The 23,702-nt window shown below is 45.3% G+C and overlaps 2 gene segments (V, D, J or C); both read left to right on the top strand.

The window, feature by feature from the left end:
- Positions 1 to 2,638: 2,638 nt before the first annotated feature.
- On the top strand, positions 2,639 to 3,167 carry LOC137545495 (immunoglobulin kappa variable 3-15-like). The segment is given in 2 exon segments: positions 2,639 to 2,705; positions 2,834 to 3,167. Coding segments are annotated over 2 exon segments (375 nt in total).
- A 13,632-nt stretch (positions 3,168 to 16,799) lies between these two features.
- Positions 16,800 to 17,330, top strand: LOC137555236 (immunoglobulin kappa variable 3-20-like). The segment is given in 2 exon segments: positions 16,800 to 16,864; positions 16,993 to 17,330. Coding segments are annotated over 2 exon segments (393 nt in total).
- The last annotated feature ends 6,372 nt before the right edge of the window (positions 17,331 to 23,702 follow it).

Genomic DNA, 23,702 nt, shown 5'->3' with positions numbered 1-23,702 from the left:
TCATAAAGCATTACCACATGCGGTAATGCAAAAACCAGCTGACTTTACCAAGCACTTGGCAAAATGTCAATTCATAAAAGCAGTTACTGCATGAAAAGCTGAAATTCCCGAGCAGTGAGGTAAATTACCAACATATGCGGTAATTACCTTAAGACATGTCAGTCAATGTCAGTTCATAAAGATTAGAGCAGACGGTAATGGCATGATGAATACCGCTTGCTTTGAAGAGGTGATAAGAGTTAAGGTGCATACACACATCAGACTATAGTCCAGTGATGGCTAACCTTGGCACTCCAGCTGTGGTGGAACTACAAGTCCCATGAGACATTGCAATACTCTGACAGTTCTAAGCATACCTCGGGGAGGCAGAGGCATGATGGGATTTGTAGTTTTGTCACAGCTGGAGTGCCAAGGTTAGCCATCACTGCTATAAGGCTCATACACACATCAGACTATAGTCTTTGGAAAATGAAAGATCACAGACCAATCTTACCACCCTTCATGTAGTATGAGAGCCATACTCTACACAGTCTTTTCTATGGAGCTGAACTCCACATCAGAAAAAAATCTTTGCAAGATGCTGCACACACAGATGCTGTACAGACACAAAAGATCAGTATGTGCAAAAGATCTGTTCCTGCCAAAAATCCATTCCTGCAAATTGCAATGATAGTCTATGAGATCTGCAGATCATCATACACACATGATTTAACTGACATTCATCTGCAGATCAAGCAATCATCTGCAGATCTGAAAATCCATCCTGGTGGATCTGATCTGCAGATGAATGTCAGTTAAATCATGTGTGTATGGTGATCTGCAGATCTCATAGACTATCATTGCAATTTGCAGGAATGGATTTTTGGCAGGAACAGATCTTTTGCACATACTGATCTTTTGTGTCTGTACAGCATCTGTGTGTGCAGCATCTTGCAAAGATTTTTTTCTGATGTGGAGTTCAGCTCCATAGAAAAGACTGTGTAGAGTATGGCTCTCATACTACATGAAGGGTGGTAAGATTGGTCTGTGATCTTTCATTTTCAAAAGACTATGGTCTGATGTGTGTATTGGGCCATAGTCTTTGGAAAATGAAAGACCACAGACCAATCTTACCACCCTTCATGTAGTATGAGAGCCATGCCTACACAGTCTATTCTATGGAGCTGCACTCCCCATCAGAAAAAAATCTTTGCAAGATGCTGCACACACAGATGCTGTACAGACACAAAAGATCAGTATCTGCAAAAGATCTGTTCCTGCCAAAAATCCATTCCTGCAAATTGCAATGATAGTCTATGAGATCTGCAGATCATCATACACACATGATTTAACTGACATTCATCCGCAGATCTGAAAATCCATCCTGGTGGATCTGATCTGCAGATGAATGTCAGTTAAATCATGTGTGTATGATGATCTGCAGATCTCATAGACTATCATTGCAATTTGCAGGAATGGATTTTTGGCAGGAACGGATCTTTTGCAGATACTGATCTTTTGTGTCTGTACAGCATCTGTGTGTGCAGCATCTTGCAAAGATTTTTTTTCTGATGGGGAGTTCAGCTCTATAGAATAGACTGTGTAGAGTATGGCTCTCACACTACATGAAGGGTGGTAAGATTGGTCTGTGATCTTTCATTTTCCAAAGACTATAGTCTGATGTGTGTATGCACCTATAGATAAGAGCAAAGTGAATGGAAACTCACAGTCAGATCTCCCAGCCAGCAGCAGCATGAGCAGTAAAAACAAGGCTTCCCTGAATACTCCAGGCTGTGTTTAACCTCTTGGGTGCCTGCTTTTAAGATGTGTATTTCACATCAGAAAGCCTGCTATGTGTAAAGTTTCTTGAAGTTCTTCTACGCTGTGGCAATTAAATACATTTTAAAAAAAGGCTAATAGACAGATACAGAGCAGATTCAGGGCAAGCAGAGGCAGTATAACAAACACGCACATCTAAAGGGAAGTTGGTAGGCCTCTTTTATTGTAATGCTGTCTCTGTACGGAGAATAGCAAATGTAACAAAACACTCTTCTCATTGTTACCGACAGTTGGGCTTCGGTAAAACACCGAAATTCTATCGCAGCTATGAAATTTTTTATGAATCAGCACACTTAGGTCTAAAATACCGAATGCAGTATTTTCCCGACCAGAATTTTTTTACCGCACATGCTTTTATGAATGATAGCCATTTTCTTTTGCTTGGAAAGGAGGGCCACGTTACGCAGGAAAGCCATGTAAGTCACCACTTCCTAAAATCCGAGAGATAGGCTACTGGCTAAAAGCCTATGAATGGAGTTTGATCACCCCGATCAAACGTGTGCCACGGACAGCCATGTTGGGGACATCAAGTTCCTTGAGTACTAGACACTACAAAGCAAGCTTTTATGGAAACATTACAAAAGACTCCACATTTATTTTTTTCTTTTCCCTCAGTAGTAAAGGGTAAAAATAAAAATTAGGAAGTCCAATTATGTGTTCGCTCAAATTAAAATGGTTTCATTGGAGTGTTATATAAACAGAGACCACGGATATGAATAACCACAATATTTGCATATACAGAGTCCCTGCGGTGTCCCCTCCCCCATCACCCTCTATATAAATGTCATTGTACAGGAGGCATCTTCTAGTCTGTATCTGACCCCCCAGAAACATGAAGATGGTTTCTCCCAGTTATCTGCTGGCCATCATCTTCATTTCTATTCAGGGTGAGAGATGAGGCTCCTCCCATCATTCTGTGCACATCCATCTATACATTGTACAATACATACACACATCAGCACTGATAGGGAGATAGACATGTATGAATAATGACTGTGTCTCTTCCCATCCTCAGGATCCTGTGGGCAGATTGTGATGACTCAGACTCCAGAGTACATCTCTGTGTATCCAGGAGAGAAGGCTACCATCTCATGTACATCCAGCCAGAGCTTAGACAGTGGTGGTAAAAGCCACTTAGCCTGGCACCAACAAAAGCCAAACCAACCCCCCAAGCGTCTTATCTATCATGCCAGTACTCGCCAGTCAGGGACTCCAGCCAGGTTCACTGGTTCAGGATCTGGAACTGAGTACAGATTAACCATTAATGGAGTGAATCCAGCTGATGAAGCCGTCTACTACTGCCAGCAGCATGGTTGGACACCTCTCACACAGTGATACAGAGCCGTACAAAAACCTCCTTCCTCTTTTCTAAGCTAACATAAATATATGTTGTCTGTAATTCTATTAAAATGTAATGAATGCCAAAAAGAGGAAAAAAAGAGCTGGCATTGTCTTTATTAGAGATGTCACAAACATCAAATTTTCAGCTGCAAGTGTTCGTGAACCGCGCGAACTGCCATAGACTTCAACGGGCAGGCAAATTCTAATACCTGAAGGGAGAAAGGAGGGAGAGACAATCGGCACTGCTGCTATTGCTATTTAATCCAAAGTGCGGTGGAAAACATGTACATATTCCATAACAGTGATTCTTCAAACTGTGGCGTCAAAAATTTCATTCAACAATGACATGCAAAAACGTACCATATTCTGAGGTGGTGTAGTGGCGGTGGGTGCTTGGCATTGGCACAGATAGCCTGTCTGTGCCCAGCACCCACCGCCACTACAATACCTCAGAATATGGTACGTTTTTGCATGTCATTGCTGAATGAAATTTTTGACGCCTCAGTTTGAAGAATCACTGTTATGGAATAGGTACATGTTTTCCACCGCACTTTGGATTAAATAGCAATAGCAGCAGTGCCGATTGTCTCTCCCTCCTTCCTCCCGTCACGTTACAATTACTCCTTAATCAGAGCATGCTGACCGTACCATAAGTGTGGATGAAGAGGTGTGTGTTACCTGCCATATCCTTCAAAACACAGCACAAATACTGTAGTGCCGACACTCTATCTCTCCTGTCACAGAAATTCTAAAACCTATAGGGACTGTTCCTGGCCACAAAAGTGATGGAAAAGTTGTTTCAAACGTCCTAACACCAGGACTAGAGGGTAGAAATTGCAGTACATTCCTACATTTGTAGAATAAATTGCTTTAAAATGTCCGGCATGCGTACATGTCGATCAGGTAGTGTAAGGGTTAGGCCCGATTCGCACTGACAGTGGAAGCGCAACATTTACTTCACCGCTAACAACCGCAAAGAGCATTAGTGATAACCACAGGTGAGCCAATCATTGTTTTTACTAGTTGACACCTCCAGGACTACCTCCTCTCGGCAGCAATCTTTGTGCAGTCGCATGTAGTGGTCGTCGTGCTTGTGCACACATTCGCTAGAGTGCAGGTGATGGCAGTTTTCCAGCCCCTATGGTCAGCCGGAGGTAGTTCAATGACAGTAAAGTGACCAGAAAAAAACACTGATTCTGCAACTGAGGACTGTCACGATTGTGGAACTTTCCCCGTGATCAGCGCACAACGCGTGCGCTGACACGGCGGAGATCCTCCACAAGCGTATAATTAGCAGGAACCCAGCAAAAGGTGCTACGCACCTGTAGAGGGAAATTCCTGTCGGCAGATGGCGCTGGGGAGTGCAGAGGAACCAATCCTCTGTACCTCCACAAGTGCCAGACAGGAATTGTACGAAGCGCAGAACGCAATCGCAAGAGAGGCGATTGCGAATGAGATGGAGCAAAAGGGATAGGTTGTATGTGTGTGCGCCAATCCAGTCGCCACTCCGCGACCGCGCACACACACAACAGCAGATAAGAAATAGGAACGCGATCGCGAGAGGTGCGATCGCGAGACGTGACACAAGGCAGAACAGAATAGAATACGAGGGTAGCAAAGGCACAGCAAATACAATAAGGAGATACGGAAAATAACAACCGCTAGCTAACCGCGAACACCGCACTCATTCGCAACAGTGCACGCGGTTATGCGCGATCTCCACGTGATAAGCACAATAGAGACAAGCACGCCTAACTAACCATAAACAGACAAACATGAAACAGGGGACGCGAGCGCTTGCTTAACGGTTACCTCACTGAGCCTGTAGCAAGAGCAGCGGACAAGACAGACACACGAAAAACAAGAACTAGGCAGGAAGGATCCACCGCTCTTCCGCCAGAGCAAGTGTGATCCAAGCAGGAACACAGATCAGAAAGATCCACAGCCGCTAACGCTAGCGGCTAGTGCGATCTCAGCAAGACAGAACGATTCGCTATCAACCGCCGTTGGTGACAGCGCAATCGCGACCGACAAGACAGAACAGAAGGATCCCCAGCGCTCGCACAAAGTAGCTAGCGCGATCCCAGGAAACAGAACAGAAGGATCCCCAGCGCTAGCACAAAGTAGCTAGCGCGATCCCAGGAAACAGAACAGAAGAGATAGCTGGTAGCAACCGCTGCACCAGCTATACTCCAAGAACATAGATCAGAACCATTTCCTGTCAACCACCATAGGGACAGGACAATGGCAAACAGGCAAGACAAGACAGAACAGGCAATACAGATAATACAACCTGACTGGGCTAGAAGGGGAGCCTAAAGCAACCCCCAGGAATTAACTATACTAGATAGCAATGGCTGACACTCCAGCAGTGTCCATCAGGAACTGAGCATGGAAGGGAAATGACCAGCAAAGCATTCTGGGAAACATAAAGCTCTTATAGTGCCAGTCATCAAAGAAGGCAGGTAGGGGATTTGCATAACGAATGTATGCAAATTCCCCAGCAAGAGAACAGAACAGAAACTTGCAATGAAAAGACAGGTCTCTGTTCCAGAGACCTGCAGCCCACAGACCAGAGGAATGGACAAACTGCTGTCTGCCTGTGCAGCCAGCTGAGCGGATCATCACAGTACCCCCCCCTTCTAGGGATGGATTCCAGACATCCCTCAAGACTGGTAACATCACAAAACTCTAACTGAAGACTCATGAAGGTCAGGACAGCCCGACAAGGCCCAATTCCAGAGTCAGTCCATCCGAAACCGACCTCATCAGAAGCAGAAGCCACCGAAACATGCCCATCAGCACTGCAAGTCTCAGCGTAACACCCATCAGGACTGTGGACACCAGAGAAGAAGCCATCGACACCCTCCAGACAATACCCACCACCTTCCAAGGAGCGTCCAAGAATACCAAACCTGCCGCAATACCTGTTCGAAGTGTCCCTTACAACACCAAAGCCATTGCTGATCGTATTCAGGGCACCAAGCAAAACCTTTCCCGGAATCTCCCAGAACGCCTTGAAGCTCCGCAGAGGTCCCAAGAAGCCAGAACGCTCACCAGGCTCACATGGAGAACCACCAAGAACCCCTATGGAACCTATGATCATTCCAGACTCAAAATTAGCAGGACACCCATCAAGATCAGGACTTTCAGGGACCACTTCTGGGCATGCAAGCAGGCAGGCTATATCAGAACATGTCTCCACTGAGGAAGCATCTGAGTACGCTGGTAACCGAGGCACACTTGGGCTTTCTGGGTCACAGAGCACATCGGGGTACACTAGTACAGGAGAAACCTCAGGACATGTCGGGGAACTGCCAACCTCAGAGTCCAACACGACAAGACCAAAACCAGTACCGGGCAGAAAATCATCACGAGTAAAGATCACAGGTACTGGTCTTTCAAAAGAAGACTCGGACTCAAATTCAGAATTTTCTGTAACTGTAACATCATCATTGACTACACATGAATGAAGCTCCACAAGAGCTGCAAAAGTAGTCAGCAAGGCAGCAATGCCTACTGAAGTGGGCAACACCTCAGAAGGACCTGGGGGGCAGGAGACATCTCCTACAAGTTCTGCACCCTTTGGGAGGAACTCGGAGACCTTTAGATCATCAAACAAGACCTCAGGAACATCATTTTTCAAGTTGTCTAAGAAGGATTCTGTACTATCCATGTTACAGGGCAATACTGGAACTTTATTTTGAGAACAGGGCAGATGTCCCAGGGAAGGTTCCACCATAAACTGAGACTGAATTTCATCATCATGAGTGGAACGTACAGGAATATTCACTGGACCACACACTGACTCCCTAACTTTAATCTCGCTGCACCCAGAACTCTGCGTAGTAGTCAAACTAGCTTGCAATTCCAAAACTGCAGAAAGACAGGTAAAAATAGCAGCAATACCTAGACGAGCCTCTAGGGGCAGGGCAGGAGATATTGTACAAGGCAATATTGACTCATCCAGAGTACTGGGTGGAGAGTCAATACTTTCTTCAGAATCAGACTCGCAAATGTCAATGCAAGTGGACATCATGCCTTCATTCATGGTACAGGGCAGGTTCAGAGAAAGCTTCTCTGGACAAGGCAAAGAGGCTTCAGCATCAGATTCGCAAAACCGAAGCGCTGTCTCACTCTTAGATTCGGCTAACAATGTCGAATCCGAGGAGTCAGAACGCAAAATTTGCGGATCCAAGATCGCTTTAGGTTGCGAAACTGACGCTTCCATATCGCAAACTTCCGCGATCTGCGGAGCAGACTGCAAGGCATCTAGGACAGAAACACTGGAGCAACTGTCATCAGGCAACAGGCCTGCACAGGTGTGAACAGGGTGAGACAGAAACTCATTTGCAGAAGAAATGGCGACATCAACAGGATAAACTTTATTAGGCATAATAATTTTACTTTTGACGCTGCATAGTCGAGAAATTTTCCCCAGAGCAGGGTCACAGACGGAAGATCTCAAAGATCTGTTTCTAAATGACAAAGGATCCCGCACATCCTTCAGGAAACCGGCAGACTCATGCCGATCACAATCTGCAGGAACATCCGAGAAACAGGCATCAGATCGCACAGATTCAAACTGCACACTGTCAGGAGCGAATCCTTCAGGATTCGCACAGGAATCAACCACAGCGGCACACTCATTCATTTCAGATTGCACAAAGTCAAGACTCACATGCTTTACCCCAGAAAGGCAGGAACAATCATCCGACAACGATGTCTCTTTATTGAAATCAATTGGTTGGTGTGTGTGCAACTCATCCAAAATCGTTTGCCATACATAGATCACCAGATCCACATCATCCTCGTCACATTCATCGGAATCAATCAGAAGGTACATAGAGTCAAGACAAGCATTCAAGACATCTTCGCTTTTTGCGATGTAAAAATCGCAAAAGGCTTTCCAATCAAAATCGAATTCTTCCAGCAAGGCCCCAATATCCCAGGAAGCAAATGGGGGTCCAAACAGGCCAGTATCCAGATAATCTCCATAGGGGTGGAGTTCAGGAACAAGAACAGATTTTTTAACTGCTTTAATGTAGTGTGCGATCCTACCTATAGCAGGATCCACATAAGCTTTGGATTGGGGCAAAAACCCTGGAAACTGATCAGCAGATGCATTATAAACATCATTATCATACTGCATGGTTTTGCCCATTTCAGACTTGACAGAAATAACCTCTTTATTTGTGGTTGCTAGGGGCAACGGATCTTTCCGCTGGGAAGCCTTCCTAGATCTTTTACGTTTAGACTTAGAGGCTTTGGATGGCTGCTTTGTGGATGAAAGAGTAGATGGAACAGCTGATTGAGCTGCTGACAACAACTCATTAAGGGGGTATGGTAAATGAGGTAATCTCAGCCAATTGTGAATTAAAAAGGCCAAGAATTCCAGGGGTCTTTGACTCAGGGTGGTATGATTTAACACATCATAACCCCACATTGACATTTCGCCCCCCAACAGAATGTAGACCATTTGGGGGGCCCAGGTAGACACTGGGGTGCATTGGAATTCAGGGTTCGCTAACAGTTTCGTACACTCAGACAAAAATTCGTCTGCTGATTCAGGTTCAAGTTTTTTAAATCTCTTAAAGGTACAAGAGCCATATTCGACAAAATCGTACAAATCGGTAATTCCGTCTACACTGGGGTTTTGGGTATGGCTGGTCATTCTGTCACGATTGTGGAACTTTCCCCGTGATCAGCGCACAACGCGTGCGCTGACACGGCGGAGATCCTCCACAAGCGTATAATTAGCAGGAACCCAGCAAAAGGTGCTACGCACCTGTAGAGGGAAATTCCTGTCGGCAGATGGCGCTGGGGAGTGCAGAGGAACCAATCCTCTGTACCTCCACAAGTGCCAGACAGGAATTGTACGAAGCGCAGAACGCAATCGCAAGAGAGGCGATTGCGAATGAGATGGAGCAAAAGGGATAGGTTGTATGTGTGTGCGCCAATCCAGTCGCCACTCCGCGACCGCGCACACACACAACAGCAGATAAGAAATAGGAACGCGATCGCGAGAGGTGCGATCGCGAGACGTGACACAAGGCAGAACAGAATAGAATACGAGGGTAGCAAAGGCACAGCAAATACAATAAGGAGATACGGAAAATAACAACCGCTAGCTAACCGCGAACACCGCACTCATTCGCAACAGTGCACGCGGTTATGCGCGATCTCCACGTGATAAGCACAATAGAGACAAGCACGCCTAACTAACCATAAACAGACAAACATGAAACAGGGGACGCGAGCGCTTGCTTAACGGTTACCTCACTGAGCCTGTAGCAAGAGCAGCGGACAAGACAGACACACGAAAAACAAGAACTAGGCAGGAAGGATCCACCGCTCTTCCGCCAGAGCAAGTGTGATCCAAGCAGGAACACAGATCAGAAAGATCCACAGCCGCTAACGCTAGCGGCTAGTGCGATCTCAGCAAGACAGAACGATTCGCTATCAACCGCCGTTGGTGACAGCGCAATCGCGACCGACAAGACAGAACAGAAGGATCCCCAGCGCTCGCACAAAGTAGCTAGCGCGATCCCAGGAAACAGAACAGAAGGATCCCCAGCGCTAGCACAAAGTAGCTAGCGCGATCCCAGGAAACAGAACAGAAGAGATAGCTGGTAGCAACCGCTGCACCAGCTATACTCCAAGAACATAGATCAGAACCATTTCCTGTCAACCACCATAGGGACAGGACAATGGCAAACAGGCAAGACAAGACAGAACAGGCAATACAGATAATACAACCTGACTGGGCTAGAAGGGGAGCCTAAAGCAACCCCCAGGAATTAACTATACTAGATAGCAATGGCTGACACTCCAGCAGTGTCCATCAGGAACTGAGCATGGAAGGGAAATGACCAGCAAAGCATTCTGGGAAACATAAAGCTCTTATAGTGCCAGTCATCAAAGAAGGCAGGTAGGGGATTTGCATAACGAATGTATGCAAATTCCCCAGCAAGAGAACAGAACAGAAACTTGCAATGAAAAGACAGGTCTCTGTTCCAGAGACCTGCAGCCCACAGACCAGAGGAATGGACAAACAGCTGTCTGCCTGTGCAGCCAGCTGAGCGGATCATCACAAGGACAATATGAGAATGGTAAGTAGTCTTTCCTTTGGGGAGCAGCAGAGATGGTCCCCCTCTAGGCTCCTGCCATGCCTGGGGGTGGACTGTCTGCGTCTCTCTGCTCCCCCCAGTGGAGATGCTTGTGGGGTATCATTTCCTGGGAGCATGGGAGGCCTACACACAGCGCACCTGTTGAGATGCGTTGCTTTGGTTTTGGACCTTTCATACTCTGGCAAGCAGATGCTATCAGCTATCAGCATATGCAATGCCATTTTAAATAGTCAATAGACAATTAGGCAGCCAGTATATAGTCAGGTGAACCTGGCCAGAGCACACATCTCTATGTTTTTCCTCTCCTTGAGCACTCTTTTCTAAGGTAACAGAAATATGTGATATCTGTATATCTATCAGGTTAATTTGATGGATGTCAGTTTATTTATCAGTGATAATATGAGAATTATAATTCATAACATTACTTTGGTAAACAAGAGAGGAAAAAAGCGCTGGCATTGGCTGTTGCAGCAACAGTCATTGAAAATCACAACTTACCTGTTTACTCCCAGGTTTTTACACCTATGTGCTGTCTCGTTGGAAAGTCAGTTATGCAAGGCTGTCCAGTTGCTCCAGCTGTCCAGCACCCAGTACCTCTGTTCTCTAGTGACATTACCAAGAGGAGTGTAATTCATATTACTTCTATGCAGAGCTAGATTTACTAAGGAACTGTAGGCACGTGCCTACAGGCGCCAGATGATGCCTCCCTCCTTACCTATACAGAGTCCCCATGAGAGTGTAAATGAGTGGTTACTCACCAAGCTCTCAGCATTCCACTGACCAGATCTCCCTTCAGCCGGGGGCATCTCTAGCTATCTAATATTTGGGGGCACCTCAAGCTACTTAATATTGAGGGTACTTCTTGTTACCTAATGCTAAGAGCGAATCAGTTCATTTCGGGCGCCGTCATAGCAGCAATGCTATGATGCACGCCCCGCATAGCCCTAAGGGGCCCTAAGTCGCTAGTGGGTGCCCAAATTTCCTGCTTCCGTCCATAACAATGCAACATGTTAGTGTGACAGTATGCTGAAGTTGAACTGGCCAGGTGAGCACTGCAATAAAAAAACTAGAAAGAAAATTCCATGGTAGCATAATAAAACTCTCTGCATCAAATTTTCTTTTTCATCTATACATATTAAATCGGATGTTTGTATGTGTGTATGTGCCACGATCACTCGAAAACGGCTTAACTGATTTGAACGAAACTTGGTATACAGATCCCTCACTACCTGGGATGATATGTTCTGGGGGTCTTGTGTCCCCCCCTGCACAGCTGGGCGGAGCTACAAACAGCAAATCAGATTTCACCCATTCATGTCAATGGAAAAAATGTAAACGGCTGCCATTCTTACAGTAATCAAGCCAGAGTCCCCACACTTGGCACAGTCACTTGGTGACCAAGGTTACAAATCCAGGAAAAGTGGGCGGAGCATAAAACAGCCAATCACATTTCAGCTATTAATTTTTATTGGGAAAATGTAAACTGCAGCCATTCTTACACTGTTAATCGCAGAGTTCTCAAACTTGGCACACTTGGTCACTGGGTGAATGAGATTAAGATTCTGGAAAGTGGGTGGAGCCTACAAAAGCCAATCAAAAGTGACCTATTGATTTTCAAGGGGAATATTTAAACTGCTGCCATTCTTACACTGTTTATGGCAGAGGCTTCAAACTTGCTACAGTCGGTCATTAGGTGACTGGGGTCTAAATTCACTAAAGGGGCGGGGCCACAAACAGACAATCAGATTTCCTTGCTGGATAAACTGCTTCCATTCACACATTTTTGATGCCAGGAACCTGAAAGCTCACAAACTTGGTCATGAGTGACTGTGTGCCAAGGTTACAAAAAGTGGACGGAGCCCCAAAAAAATGTCACTGGTCAAATATAAACTGCAGCCATTCTTACACTGTTACTGGGAGGGTTCTCAAACTTTGCACAGTTGGTCACTGGGTGATGGATTAATATTCAGGAAAATGGGTGGAGCCTACAACAGCCAATCAAAATTCACCTGTTGATTTTCAAGGTGAATATCTACATTGCTACCATTCTTACTATACAGTCAGTCATTGACTGGGGTCCAAATTCACTAAAGGGGGTGGAGCCACAAACAGCCAATCAGATTTGTTCGATTGATTTCAGCCATTCTGTTATTGGCTGGTTTCTCAAACTTGACACAGTTGGTCACTGGATGACTGAGATTAATATTCAGAAAAGTGGGTGGAGCCTACAACAGCCATTCAAAATGTACCTATTGATTTTCAAGGGGAATATATGCATTGCCGCCATTCTTACACTCTTAATGGCAGAGCCCTCAAAACTAGTACAGTCAGTGACTGGGAGACTGGGGTTTAAATTCTGAAAAGGGAGCGGGCTACAAACAGCCAATCAGATTTGTTTAATTTCAATGGAAAAATGCAATTTATTGATGCCAAGGACCCCAAAGCTCATGAACTTGGTCATTGAGTGACTGTATGTCAAGGTTAGAAACAGTAGGTGGAGCCAAAAACTAACTTTTTACGTGGAAAATATAAACTGCAGCCATTCTTAAACTGTTAATGGCAGGGTTCTCAAACTTGACACAGTTGGTCACTGGTTGACTGAGATTAAAGAAAACCTGAACTGAAAATGAAAAGTCAAAATAAGCATACACAAGTCATACTTTACCTTCCATGTAGTCTACTCCTCAGTGTCTTTCTCCTGTCCTGCCCTGTTTGTTCACTGTGATCAAGGGAATTTTCCGTCCTTCATTTTGAAAATGGCCATTACCCATAACAGCTTTCTGGTCAGCACACTGTTAAACTGTAACATCGCCCACTTGAGCCATAGGGAAACAGACATAACTTGGCACATCAGTTTTCCTCTCAGCTATAACTGACAGCAACTGATATATTTCAGATCTGACAAAATATTGTCAGAACTGGAAGGGATTATTGTCAGAAGAAAATGGTGAGCTTCTGAGAGGAACTGATGGCAAGGTAACTATGCAATGTTCATTTGAAGTTACCTCATGTGTTTATTTTAAATATTTTTACTCAGTACAGGTTCTCTTTAATATTCAGAAAAGTAGGTGGATCCTACAACAGCCAATCAAAATTAACTTATTGATTACCAAGGATAATATTGAAACTGCTGCCATTCTTAAGGGGCCCATACACTGGTCGATTTCAGCCATCGATCGATTCTATCAAATTCCCTATTCGATTTGCAGCTGATTTCGATCGATTTCGATCGATTTGATCTATCTGACAGGATGGAAAATCTAGGTCGATCTGCTGCTGGTAGCAGATCCATGGCCCATGCATTTAGATCAATTTCCAATAAATTTTATTCTGAAATCTATTGAAAATCTGTACCTAGTGTGTGGCACACATTAGATAGATTCCAGTCAGATTGTACTTGACGGGCATCTGACAGAAATCTATCTGATGGTCGAATCTGCTGCAAATCTATGGGCTGGTGCATACCAAGCGGGTTTTGTCGCGTTTTTACTGCCGCTTGCGGATGTGGAAACGCTAGGGTAATGTATTTGAATGGGGTGGTTCACACCAGAGCGGGAGGCGTTTTGCTGAAACGCATACTCCCGGGCTGAGGCATTTTTTTTGGATTTCGGAGGCGTTTCTGCCTCCAATGTAAAGTATAGGAAAAATGCAAACCGCTCTAAAAAATGCCAGTTCGGAGCGGTTTTGCAGGCGTTTTTGTCACAGAAGCTGTTCAGTAACAGCTTTACTGTAACAATATATGAAATCTGCTACACAAAAAATGCTACCCAAAACCGCAAAACGCTAGCTGAAACGCTTCATAAAAATAAGAAAAAGCGTTTCAAAAACCTCTAGCGTTTTGCGGATCTGCTAGCGATTTTTGGTGTGCACCAGGCCTATAAGTGTATGGCCACCTTTACACTGTTATTGGCAGAGGCCTCAAACCTGCTACAGTCGGTCATTAAGTGACTGGGGTTCAAATTCATTAAAGGGGCAGAGACTCAAACAGCCAATCAGATTTCTTTACTGGATAAACTGCTTCCAATCACACAATTTTGATGCCAGGAACCTGAAAGCTCACAAACTTGGTCATGACCTTGACTGTTTGTCAAGGTTACAAAAACTGGGTGGAGTTAAAAAAAAGATTTCCCTGGGAAAATGTAAACTGCAGCCCTTCTTCACTGTTAATGGCAGGGTTCTCAAACTTTGCACAGTTGGTTATTGGGTGACTGGGATTAATATTCAGAAAAGTGACTAAAAAAGCCAATTAATATTCACCATTTAATTTTCAAGGGGAATATTAAAATTGCTGCCATTTTTACACTGTTAATAGCACAAGCCTCAAACCTGGTACAGTCGGTTATTGGGGTTCAAAATCTGAACAGGGGCGGAGCCACAAACAGCCAATCAGATTTGTTTTTATTGATGCCAAGGACCCGAAAGCTCACAAACTTGGTCATTGAGTGACTGTATGTCTAGGTTACAAAAAGTGGGCAGAGCTAAAAACAAATTTCACTGAGAAAATATAAACTGCAGCCATTCTTACACTGTTAATGGCAGGGTTCTCAAACTTTGCCCAGAAGGTCACTGTGTAACTGAGATTAATATTCAGGAAAGTGGGTGAAGCCTATAATAGCCAATCAAAATTCACCTGTTGATTTTCAAGGGGAATATTTAAATTGCTGCCATTTTTACACTGGTAATAGCAGATGCCTCAAACCTGCTACAGTTGGTCACTGGGTGACTGGGGTTCAAACGCTGGAGAGGGACGAAGGCACAAAACGCCAGTCTGATTTGTTTATTTTTTATGGGAATATACAAATTATTGATGCCAAAGCTCACACACTTGGACATTGAGTGGTTGTGTGTTGCGGTGCCCATACATGGTACCATTTTTTTTTTGATTAGATAATTTTGTTTGATTATTCCGTTACATTGAATATAAAGATTTTTCCAACATGTCTGACTGAATTTTTACTGAAAAAACTGGATAATCAATTCTTTTTTCTTGATCAAAAAAAAATATATTTTTTTTAACTTTCATTCGATCGGTTTGGTCGAATAAATGGGAGAATTGAACGTTTTTATTGTACAGTGTATGAGCACCTTTAGGGTTAGAAAAAGTGGGCAGAGCTGACACCAACAAAATACATACCCAGTAATCAATGTAGAAACACTGCGCCACAGTCCACAAAGTTTACATGAATCAATTTTTTCACCAATCGCTGGGATTGCTGCAGAAAGTCCAGTGTAGGGGCGGTTGATGTACTGTGAGCTGCTCCTGGAATGCCTAAGTCACACTGAAGAGCAGGCTGTTACCCTGGAGCATTTTTATGTTTTTTATTGAGAGAATTTTTTACCGGATTAAAAAAGAAAACCTTGAAAGAGGCAGCTTAAAGAGAAACTACGACCAAGAATTGAACTTTATCCCAATCAGTAGCTGATACCCCCTTTTACATGAGAAATCTATTCATTTTCACAAAAAGACCATCAGGGGGCGCTGTATGACTGATATTGTGGTGAAACCCCTCCCACAAGAAACTCTGAGGACCGTGGTACTTCTGGCAGTTTCCTGTCTGTGAACCTTGTTGCATTGTGGGAAATAGCTGTTTACAGCTGTTTCCAACTGCCAAAAAAAGCATGCAGCAGCTACATCATCTGCCAACAGAAAAAATGTCGCCATGTAATAAATGTCAGAATGTAAATCAGGGATTTAAAAGATTTTACAATGGGCAAACACTGGCTAAATCATTTATACATAATAATTGTAAAAATGAAGCACTTTTTTTATTACATTATTTTCACTGGAGTTCCTCTTTAAGCAAACAAGAGTCGTGGCTTTTGATTGGAGTATGTTAAATGCATTTTCCACCTGCAGCTAGAGGTGGGCCATATCTGGTGAGAAGTGTGGCATGTAGTGTGTGGATTGGCACATTCACATGGTGTTATCATGGAAGCACGGTGATTTTAATGCATACATTTTTCTGATATCTGGACAATATTACCCTATTGTGGAGATCATAATCTTTTACAGAGTCGAGTGAGCTGTTTATAAGCATTGCCTAAGAAGACCCACCTGAGAGCTGAGGTGGCTCATATCTGGTGAGCATTTAGAGAGATGGGACGAGGGTATATAGAAGAGAGTGTCACTTGGGGAGCACGAGGCACTTGTGGCATTCAGGAGTTGGGATTGTATAATTGCATAGACTGAACGTTATCACCCTTTGTGGAGCTTATATGTGTTGCAGGTCTGGAGAGCGCAGCAGTAACTTTGCATTATATCAAAATACATACCCGGGCAACGCCGGGTCATCAGCTAGTCATAAATAAAGAGTTAAAGTAAAAATGGGGAAGTACAGTTGTTGCTTTGGTCTCATTAAGCTGGGTTCACTGGAGTGTTATATAAACAGAGAACACGGATATGAACAACCACAATATTTGCATATACAGAGTCCCTGGGGTGTCCCCTCCCCCGTCACCCTCTATATAGATGTCATTGTACAGGAGACGTCTTCTAGTTTGTATCTGACCCCCCAGAAACATGAAGATGGTTTCTCCCAGTTATCTGCTGGCCGTCATCTTCATTTCTATTCAGGGTGAGAGATGAGGCTCCTCCCATCACTCTGTGCACATCCATCTATACATTGCACAATACATACACACATCAGCACTGATAGGGAGACAGACATGTATGAATAATGACTGTGTCTCTTCCCATCCTCAGGATCCTGTGGGCAGATTGTGATGACTCAGACTCCAGAGCATATCTCTGTGTATCCAGGAGAGACGGTCACCATCTCATGTACAGCCAGTCAGAGCTTGAACTATGGTGGCAAGAGTTGGTTAGCCTGGTACCAGCAGAAGCCAAACCAACCCCCCAAGCCTCTTATCTATCATGCCAGCACTCGCCAGTCAGGGACCCCAGACAGGTTCACTGGTTCAGGATCTGGAACTGAGTACAAACTAACCATCAATGAAGTGAATCCAGCTGATGAAGCCATCTATTCCTGTCAGCCGCCGGGTCTTAGCTCCCCATACCACAGTGATACAGAGCCGTACTAAAACCTCCTTCCTCTTTTCTAAGGTAACAGGAGGACTATGTGATATCTGTATATCTATTAAAATGTAATAAATATCAGTTTATTTCCCAGTAATAATATGAGAATTATTTTGTGCAACTTTACTTTGATAAACAAGAGGGATAAAGTGCTTACTTTGCCCATATCAAAGCAGAATATTATTAGCAATAGTAGGAAAAGAAGAAATGCACACCAGGGGGGTGGATGCTGGTGCTGGACTCAAATCATTAATTCAAAAGGAGGAGTCTGCACACAGACTTGCTGGAACAATGTGCAAAAGTTTTATTGTCCCATCACAAACGTGCAATTTACATCTGACCAATGAGGCCTGACTCCTCCTTTTGAATTGATGATATTATCAGCAATAGTTATCTCAAATGATGTAACCTGTGACAACTGTAGTGACGCAGCCCGTATATCAGTTTGTGAAACTGTCCTTTATTAGCCTGTATGATTATTTCCGGATTTAAGGGTCTATAAGCTGTACAATTTTTTTTCACATGCTTTCAGACCCTAAAATCAGGAGAACAAATCATACTGCAGTGATATCTGTGGCAGCCCATTCATATAACTCACCTTCCTGGAATCCAGCGCTGCAATTCTACCTCTGTCCTCCGGGAGGCGCTGAACCCCTATATTGAGATCACTGTCTGTCGTCACTCACGATGACAAATGGCAATGTCACCCGGATTTCCAATGGCTTAACTATTATTCAGCCGATCTGGGTGCAAGACAAAGCTGATGAACGGCTGACCCTGCTCCTGCACAAGTCCCCACAGCACCAATTACTATTCCCCCTCCAGGCCACCATGGATAGTGGGAAATTATGTAATTCGGCTTCCAGCTATTGCTGGCGGTCGAATGACAGTGTTTTTGTAGTAATTTGTGATCAACCTTTTGACAGCGCCCAAATTATTCACTTAATACCCCCAGAGCCATAATTCCTATTATGGCCTATGGTGGCGCTGGCTGTGCCCAAATCTCCCGCACTGTTTTTACAGCATTACCCACAGAGCGTCCGAGGACTGTAAGAAGAATGGATGCCAGCATCTGGATCCCATATAAGTACAAGGATATATAGTAAAAAAAAAATTTTGTACCAGGAGAGAGTGGTACATCTTGCCTGTGCGCTGTGTCCAATGTTAGTCTAATGGTGGCCATACACGGTACAATAAAAACGTTCGATTTTCCCGTTTATTCGATCTAAATGATCGAATTGAATGAAAGTTGAATTTTTTTTTTTTCGATTAGAAAATTCGAACGATTATCCCGATTTTTTTTTACTATATATCTTTGTACTTATATGGTTATATTATTGGTGTTCTGGCACACCATTGAGGATATGGTTTTTGGTCTCCCAATTTTTCCAATTACAGCGTCTGGATCCCAGCAGAGGTGAATTGAAACGCTGCCTTGTTGTACTACACACCTTCCAACAGCTACCCCGAGTCAGGCTCTGGACTACCACTCCTGGCTTCTTTTCTCCACCCAGAGTCTGACTCGCGGTTACCGACAAGGAGGTTAACTTATGTTTCAGAATTGGTCCCTTTTATTACACCACTACCACCAGCCTAAACTGCTGACACAGGGCAGGATGGATCCATGGTTTCATGTTGTTTTCACCAAATTCTAACCCTCGCATCTGAATGTCGCATCTGAAATAGAAACTCAACAAACGATCAGGCAACAGAGCTACTGCTATCTTAAAGGGGAACTGAAGAGAGAGGTATATGGAGGCTGTCATGTTTATTTCCTTTTAGACAATACCAGTTGCCTGGCAGCCCTGCTGATCCTCTGCCTCTAATACTATTAGCCATAGCCCCTGAACAAGCATGCAGCAGATCAGGTGTTTCTGTGGTTCAGACTTATAAGTCTGATCTGACAAGACTAGCTGCATGCTTGTTTCTGGTTTTAATCAGATACTACTGCAGAGAAATAGACCAGCAGGGCTGCCAGGCAACTGGTATTGATTAAAAGGAAATAAACATGACAGCCTCCATATACCTCTCTCTTCAGTTCCCCTTTAAGTAAACCTTAGCATGTTTAAATGAAAAAAAATGGACAAGTAGTTGTGGAGGGAGGAGCTTCTGGATCCCAAAGTGGCCTCGTTCCAACGCTGGGAACCCCCGAAGAGTGGCCTCCCTGGGCACACTCACTAGCAATATCTTGTTTATTTATTGACATTGTATACTATTATAATCATTGTAACAATTCCAGGGCACACTTTGGCTTGTAATATAATTCCCTTTATTCTCTAAAATTGTTCAGTCAATTTTTATGTAACTGTAACGATCGGTGTAACACAGAGAGGATCTGATTAACGGTGATCTGCAGTATCACTGGGAATACAGATATATACCAGATTATTGATGATCTGCAGTATCACCGATAATCAGATATACTAGCTAACCTCTGGACACCTGAGTAGAGTAAGAGTGTTTGGTGCAACAGTAATACTTAGAGGACTAAGCCTCAGGAGAGAGTACAGAGCAGTAAGGAGTACTGCACAGATTCCTTCCGGAGACCTGGACTCTCCCGGGGGGAGGAGTCAGGCTGAGAGTAGGAAGGACAAAACGAGAGTGACACCCAGGAGGGAGTGTCACTACCAGGACTGGGAACCGCCTCTAACAGTAAGGTCGGTTCTCGAGGTCGGACAAGCCAGGTCGTTACCACACAGACAAAGTACAGAGAGACAGATGCGGAGTCTAATAAACAAGCAGGGTTCTGCAACAGGGTATCAGAAATATCGAGGTACAGAATCAGGAGGCAGGTGCAGAGTCTAAGGGCGAGCCGGGGTTCGGCAACAGAGTATCAGAATAGCAAGGTACAGGATCCGGGTTCAGAAGAATAGTCAGGCAAGCAGAAGGTCATAACAGATAATCACAATCAAGCTAGTACTTTAGACTATCAACAGAATCTAACAGTGTAGGATTACAGCTCCTGCTGGTCCCGGCACACTTTGGGATCTGACTCAGGTCTGAGTGCTACCACGTAGTGATCGCAACGCCAGACACTGGAAGAATGACCAGGCTCCAGTATACATGCACCAGCGCTCTCCAGCGCCTCCCCTAAGTGCTGGACCAATGAGGAGTGAGGCAAATGTCAGCTGACCAGCTTGGTCAGCTGACCCTCTTTTGGCTGCCATATAAACTCTGCCTCTCTGCGCGCACGTGCGTCATTCTAAACCTTGGTGGACTATGAGTCCCAGCCACCCCAGCACTGTTTTGCAATGTGTTTGCTGACCTGCGCGCGAGGATGGTCGCACCGCCATCGGCACAGGCGGCGGCCTCATCACGCTGGGTCAGACTGTTAGCAACAGACCCCTGCACGCTAACCGCCGCGTCAGACACGGCGGTTTTTCCGCGTTCTGCCATGTCAAAAAGAGCCGCCTCACGCTGACTTAAAGCGGCGGCTCTTCTGCGTTTCTTCACAGTACCCCCCCTCCAAGGAACGTCTCTTGTCAGCTTGACCCTTTTGACTCTGAAAGGCCTTTTCCAAATGATTCTTCACGATCCACCAAATGTCTTTAAGAGACCTCTGCCAGGCCTCCAGAGCTGGAAACGGAGTGGAGGCCACTGGCAATGGAGAAAACGTAGGCAATCTCCCCGTCACCACCTGAAACGGGGAAAATCCCGAGGAAGAACTTTTCAAATTATTTTGCGCAAATTCTGCGAAGGGCAAAAATTTGACCCAATCATCTTGCGCTTCTGCAACGTAACACCTTAAAAACTGTTCCAATGACTGGTTGACTCTCTCAGTCTGACCATTGGTCTGTGGGTAGTAGCCTGACGAAAAAGATAATTCCATGCCCATTAGGTGACAAAATGCCCTCCAAAATCTCGAAACAAATTGGACTCCCCGATCTGACACTATGTTTTCCGGAATGCCATGCAACCGGAAAACGTGGATGACGAACAAATCGGCCAGCTCCTGGGCCGAGGGGAGTCCTTTTAAGGGCACGAAATGGGCCATTTTACTAAAGCGGTCGACTACCACCCAGATGACCGACATACCCTCAGACCTGGGAAGCTCACCCACAAAATCCATGGACAGGTGGGTCCACGGCTCACTCGGGGTGGGCAAAGGCTGCAAGGTACCCACAGGTGCCAGCCGGGAGGGCTTGCTTTTTGCACATATCACACACTCCCTAACAAACTCTTTGCAATCTGCTGTCAAAGAAGGCCACCAGGCACACCTGGCCACAAGATCTTGTGTTCTGGATGCCCCAGGATGCCCAGCATTCTTGTGCGCATGGAACATCTTCAAAATCTGGAGACGGAAAGGCAGAGGAATGAACATAACCCCCTCAGGCTTTCCTTCCGGGATATCCTGCTGAAAGGGGCTTAAAGTCTCCCTCCAGTCCTCCCAAGTCTCAGTTGCAGCCAGCACCAATTTCTGTGGGACAATGGTCACTGGGATGGAGGGCTGTGCTGTCTCTGGCTCAAAGCACCTGGACAGGGCATCCGCCTTAATATTCTTGCTACCCGAAGTGTAAGTAATAATAAATCTGAACCTAGAGAAGAATAATGACCATCGAGCCTGACGGGGACTCAACCTCTTAGCCCCCTCGATGTATTCTAGATTTTTGTGATCAGTGTAAACCGTGATCGTATGTTCTGCACCTTCTAACCAATGTCGCCATTCTTCAAAAGCCAATTTAATGGCCAGGAGTTCCCTGTTGCCTATATCGTAGTTTCTCTCTGCTGGGGAGAACCTACGAGAGAAGTAGGCACACGGGTGCAATCTACCCTGCAAGCCTGACCGCTGAGACAGCACAGCCCCCACTCCGACCTCTGAGGCGTCTACCTCAACAATAAATGGGAATGAGGTATCCACATGTCTTAGAATAGGTGCTGAGTAGAATAGATCCTTCAGGGTGGAAAAGGTATGTTGAGCCTCAGGAGACCAGTGAGTGGTATCTGCCCCTTTTTTAGTGAGGAACCTTCTATAGTAATTAGCAAAGCCTAAAAACCGCTGAAGAGACTTCAACCCAACCGGCTGAGGCCATTCCAGAACAGCGGAGACTTTGGCAGGGTCCATAGACAGGCCCGAGGTAGAAATTATGTACCCTAGGAAGGCGACAGATGTTACTTCAAAGATACACTTCTCCAATTTAGCGTAAAGCGAGTTTTGCCTCAGTTTGTCCAACACAAATCTTACATGGGTTCTATGCCTGGAGAGGTTGTTGGAGAAAATAAGTATATCATCTAGATAAACTAGAACAAATTTACCCAACACCTCTCTGAAGACCTCGTTGATGAGCTCCTGAAAAACGGCCGGGGCATTACATAACCCGAAGGGCATCACCAGGTACTCGTAATGCCCGTCTGGCGTATTAAAGGCCGTTTTCCACTCATCGCCCTTTCTTATTCGTATCAGATTGTACGCACCCCGTAAATCCAGCTTCGAAAAGATCTTAGCGTCGGTGACCTGCGTGAATAAGTCGTCTATCAGGGGCAACGGATAGCGATTCTTCACCGTAATTTTATTCAGGCCCCGGTAATCAATGCAAGGTCGCAGGCCCCGTCTTTTTTCTTAACAAAAAAGAAACCTGCCCCAGCAGGCGATCGGGACGGGCGAATGAAGCCCTTGGCCAAATTCTCACAGATATATTCTTGCATGGCCAATTTTTCGGGCCCAGACAAATTGTATAGATGACCCCGAGGGGGCATACAACCTGAACGGATATCAATGGGACAATCAAAAGAGCGATGTGGGGGTAACTTGTCTGCTGCCTTGGGACAAAATACATCAGAATATTCCAAATATTGCTCTGGTACCCCCTCCACATGAATCCTGGTTTGGCCCAACGTCACTTTCCCTAAACATTGCTGGAAACAGTGAGCTGACCAGGAAATTATTTGGCCGGAGGCCCAATCAATGTGCGGGGAATGAAGGTGCAACTATGGCATGCCAAGTATAATTGTGGAGGTTGTCATACGCAATACAAAAAACTGTAACTTTTCCCAGTGCAGTACCCCCATAGTGACTCCCACCTCTGGTGTCTGAGATAGTGGATGACTCCCCTGCAGAGGAGAATCATCCACGGCCAGGGCCGGCCCGCCCATGAGGCGGGGTGAGGCGGGTTCCTCAGGCGGCAGGAAGTGGAGGGGCGGCACCAGATGAATGGCTGTGACTGAGCGGGGGGGGGGGAGCCAGAGCCGCGGTGAGGGCAGCCCGACCTCTCCCTCCCTCTCCCCGGGCCGCCCTCCATGCTCCCCCCTCGGACTTTAGGCAGCAGAGTTAGCGCGCAGGGAAGCGCTGCTGTACACAGTCACAGCCTGTTACTCACCTCCCTGGATCCGATCGCCGCTCCCGCCCTGCTGGTCTCCTCTCTGCAATGTAGCCGCTGATA

The sequence above is a fragment of the Hyperolius riggenbachi genome, chromosome 1, assembly GCF_040937935.1.
Source record: "Hyperolius riggenbachi isolate aHypRig1 chromosome 1, aHypRig1.pri, whole genome shotgun sequence".
NCBI lineage: Eukaryota > Metazoa > Chordata > Amphibia > Anura > Hyperoliidae > Hyperolius > Hyperolius riggenbachi.
Note: the sequence above shows the minus strand (reverse complement) of the source record. Positions and strands in the feature narration are given on the sequence as shown.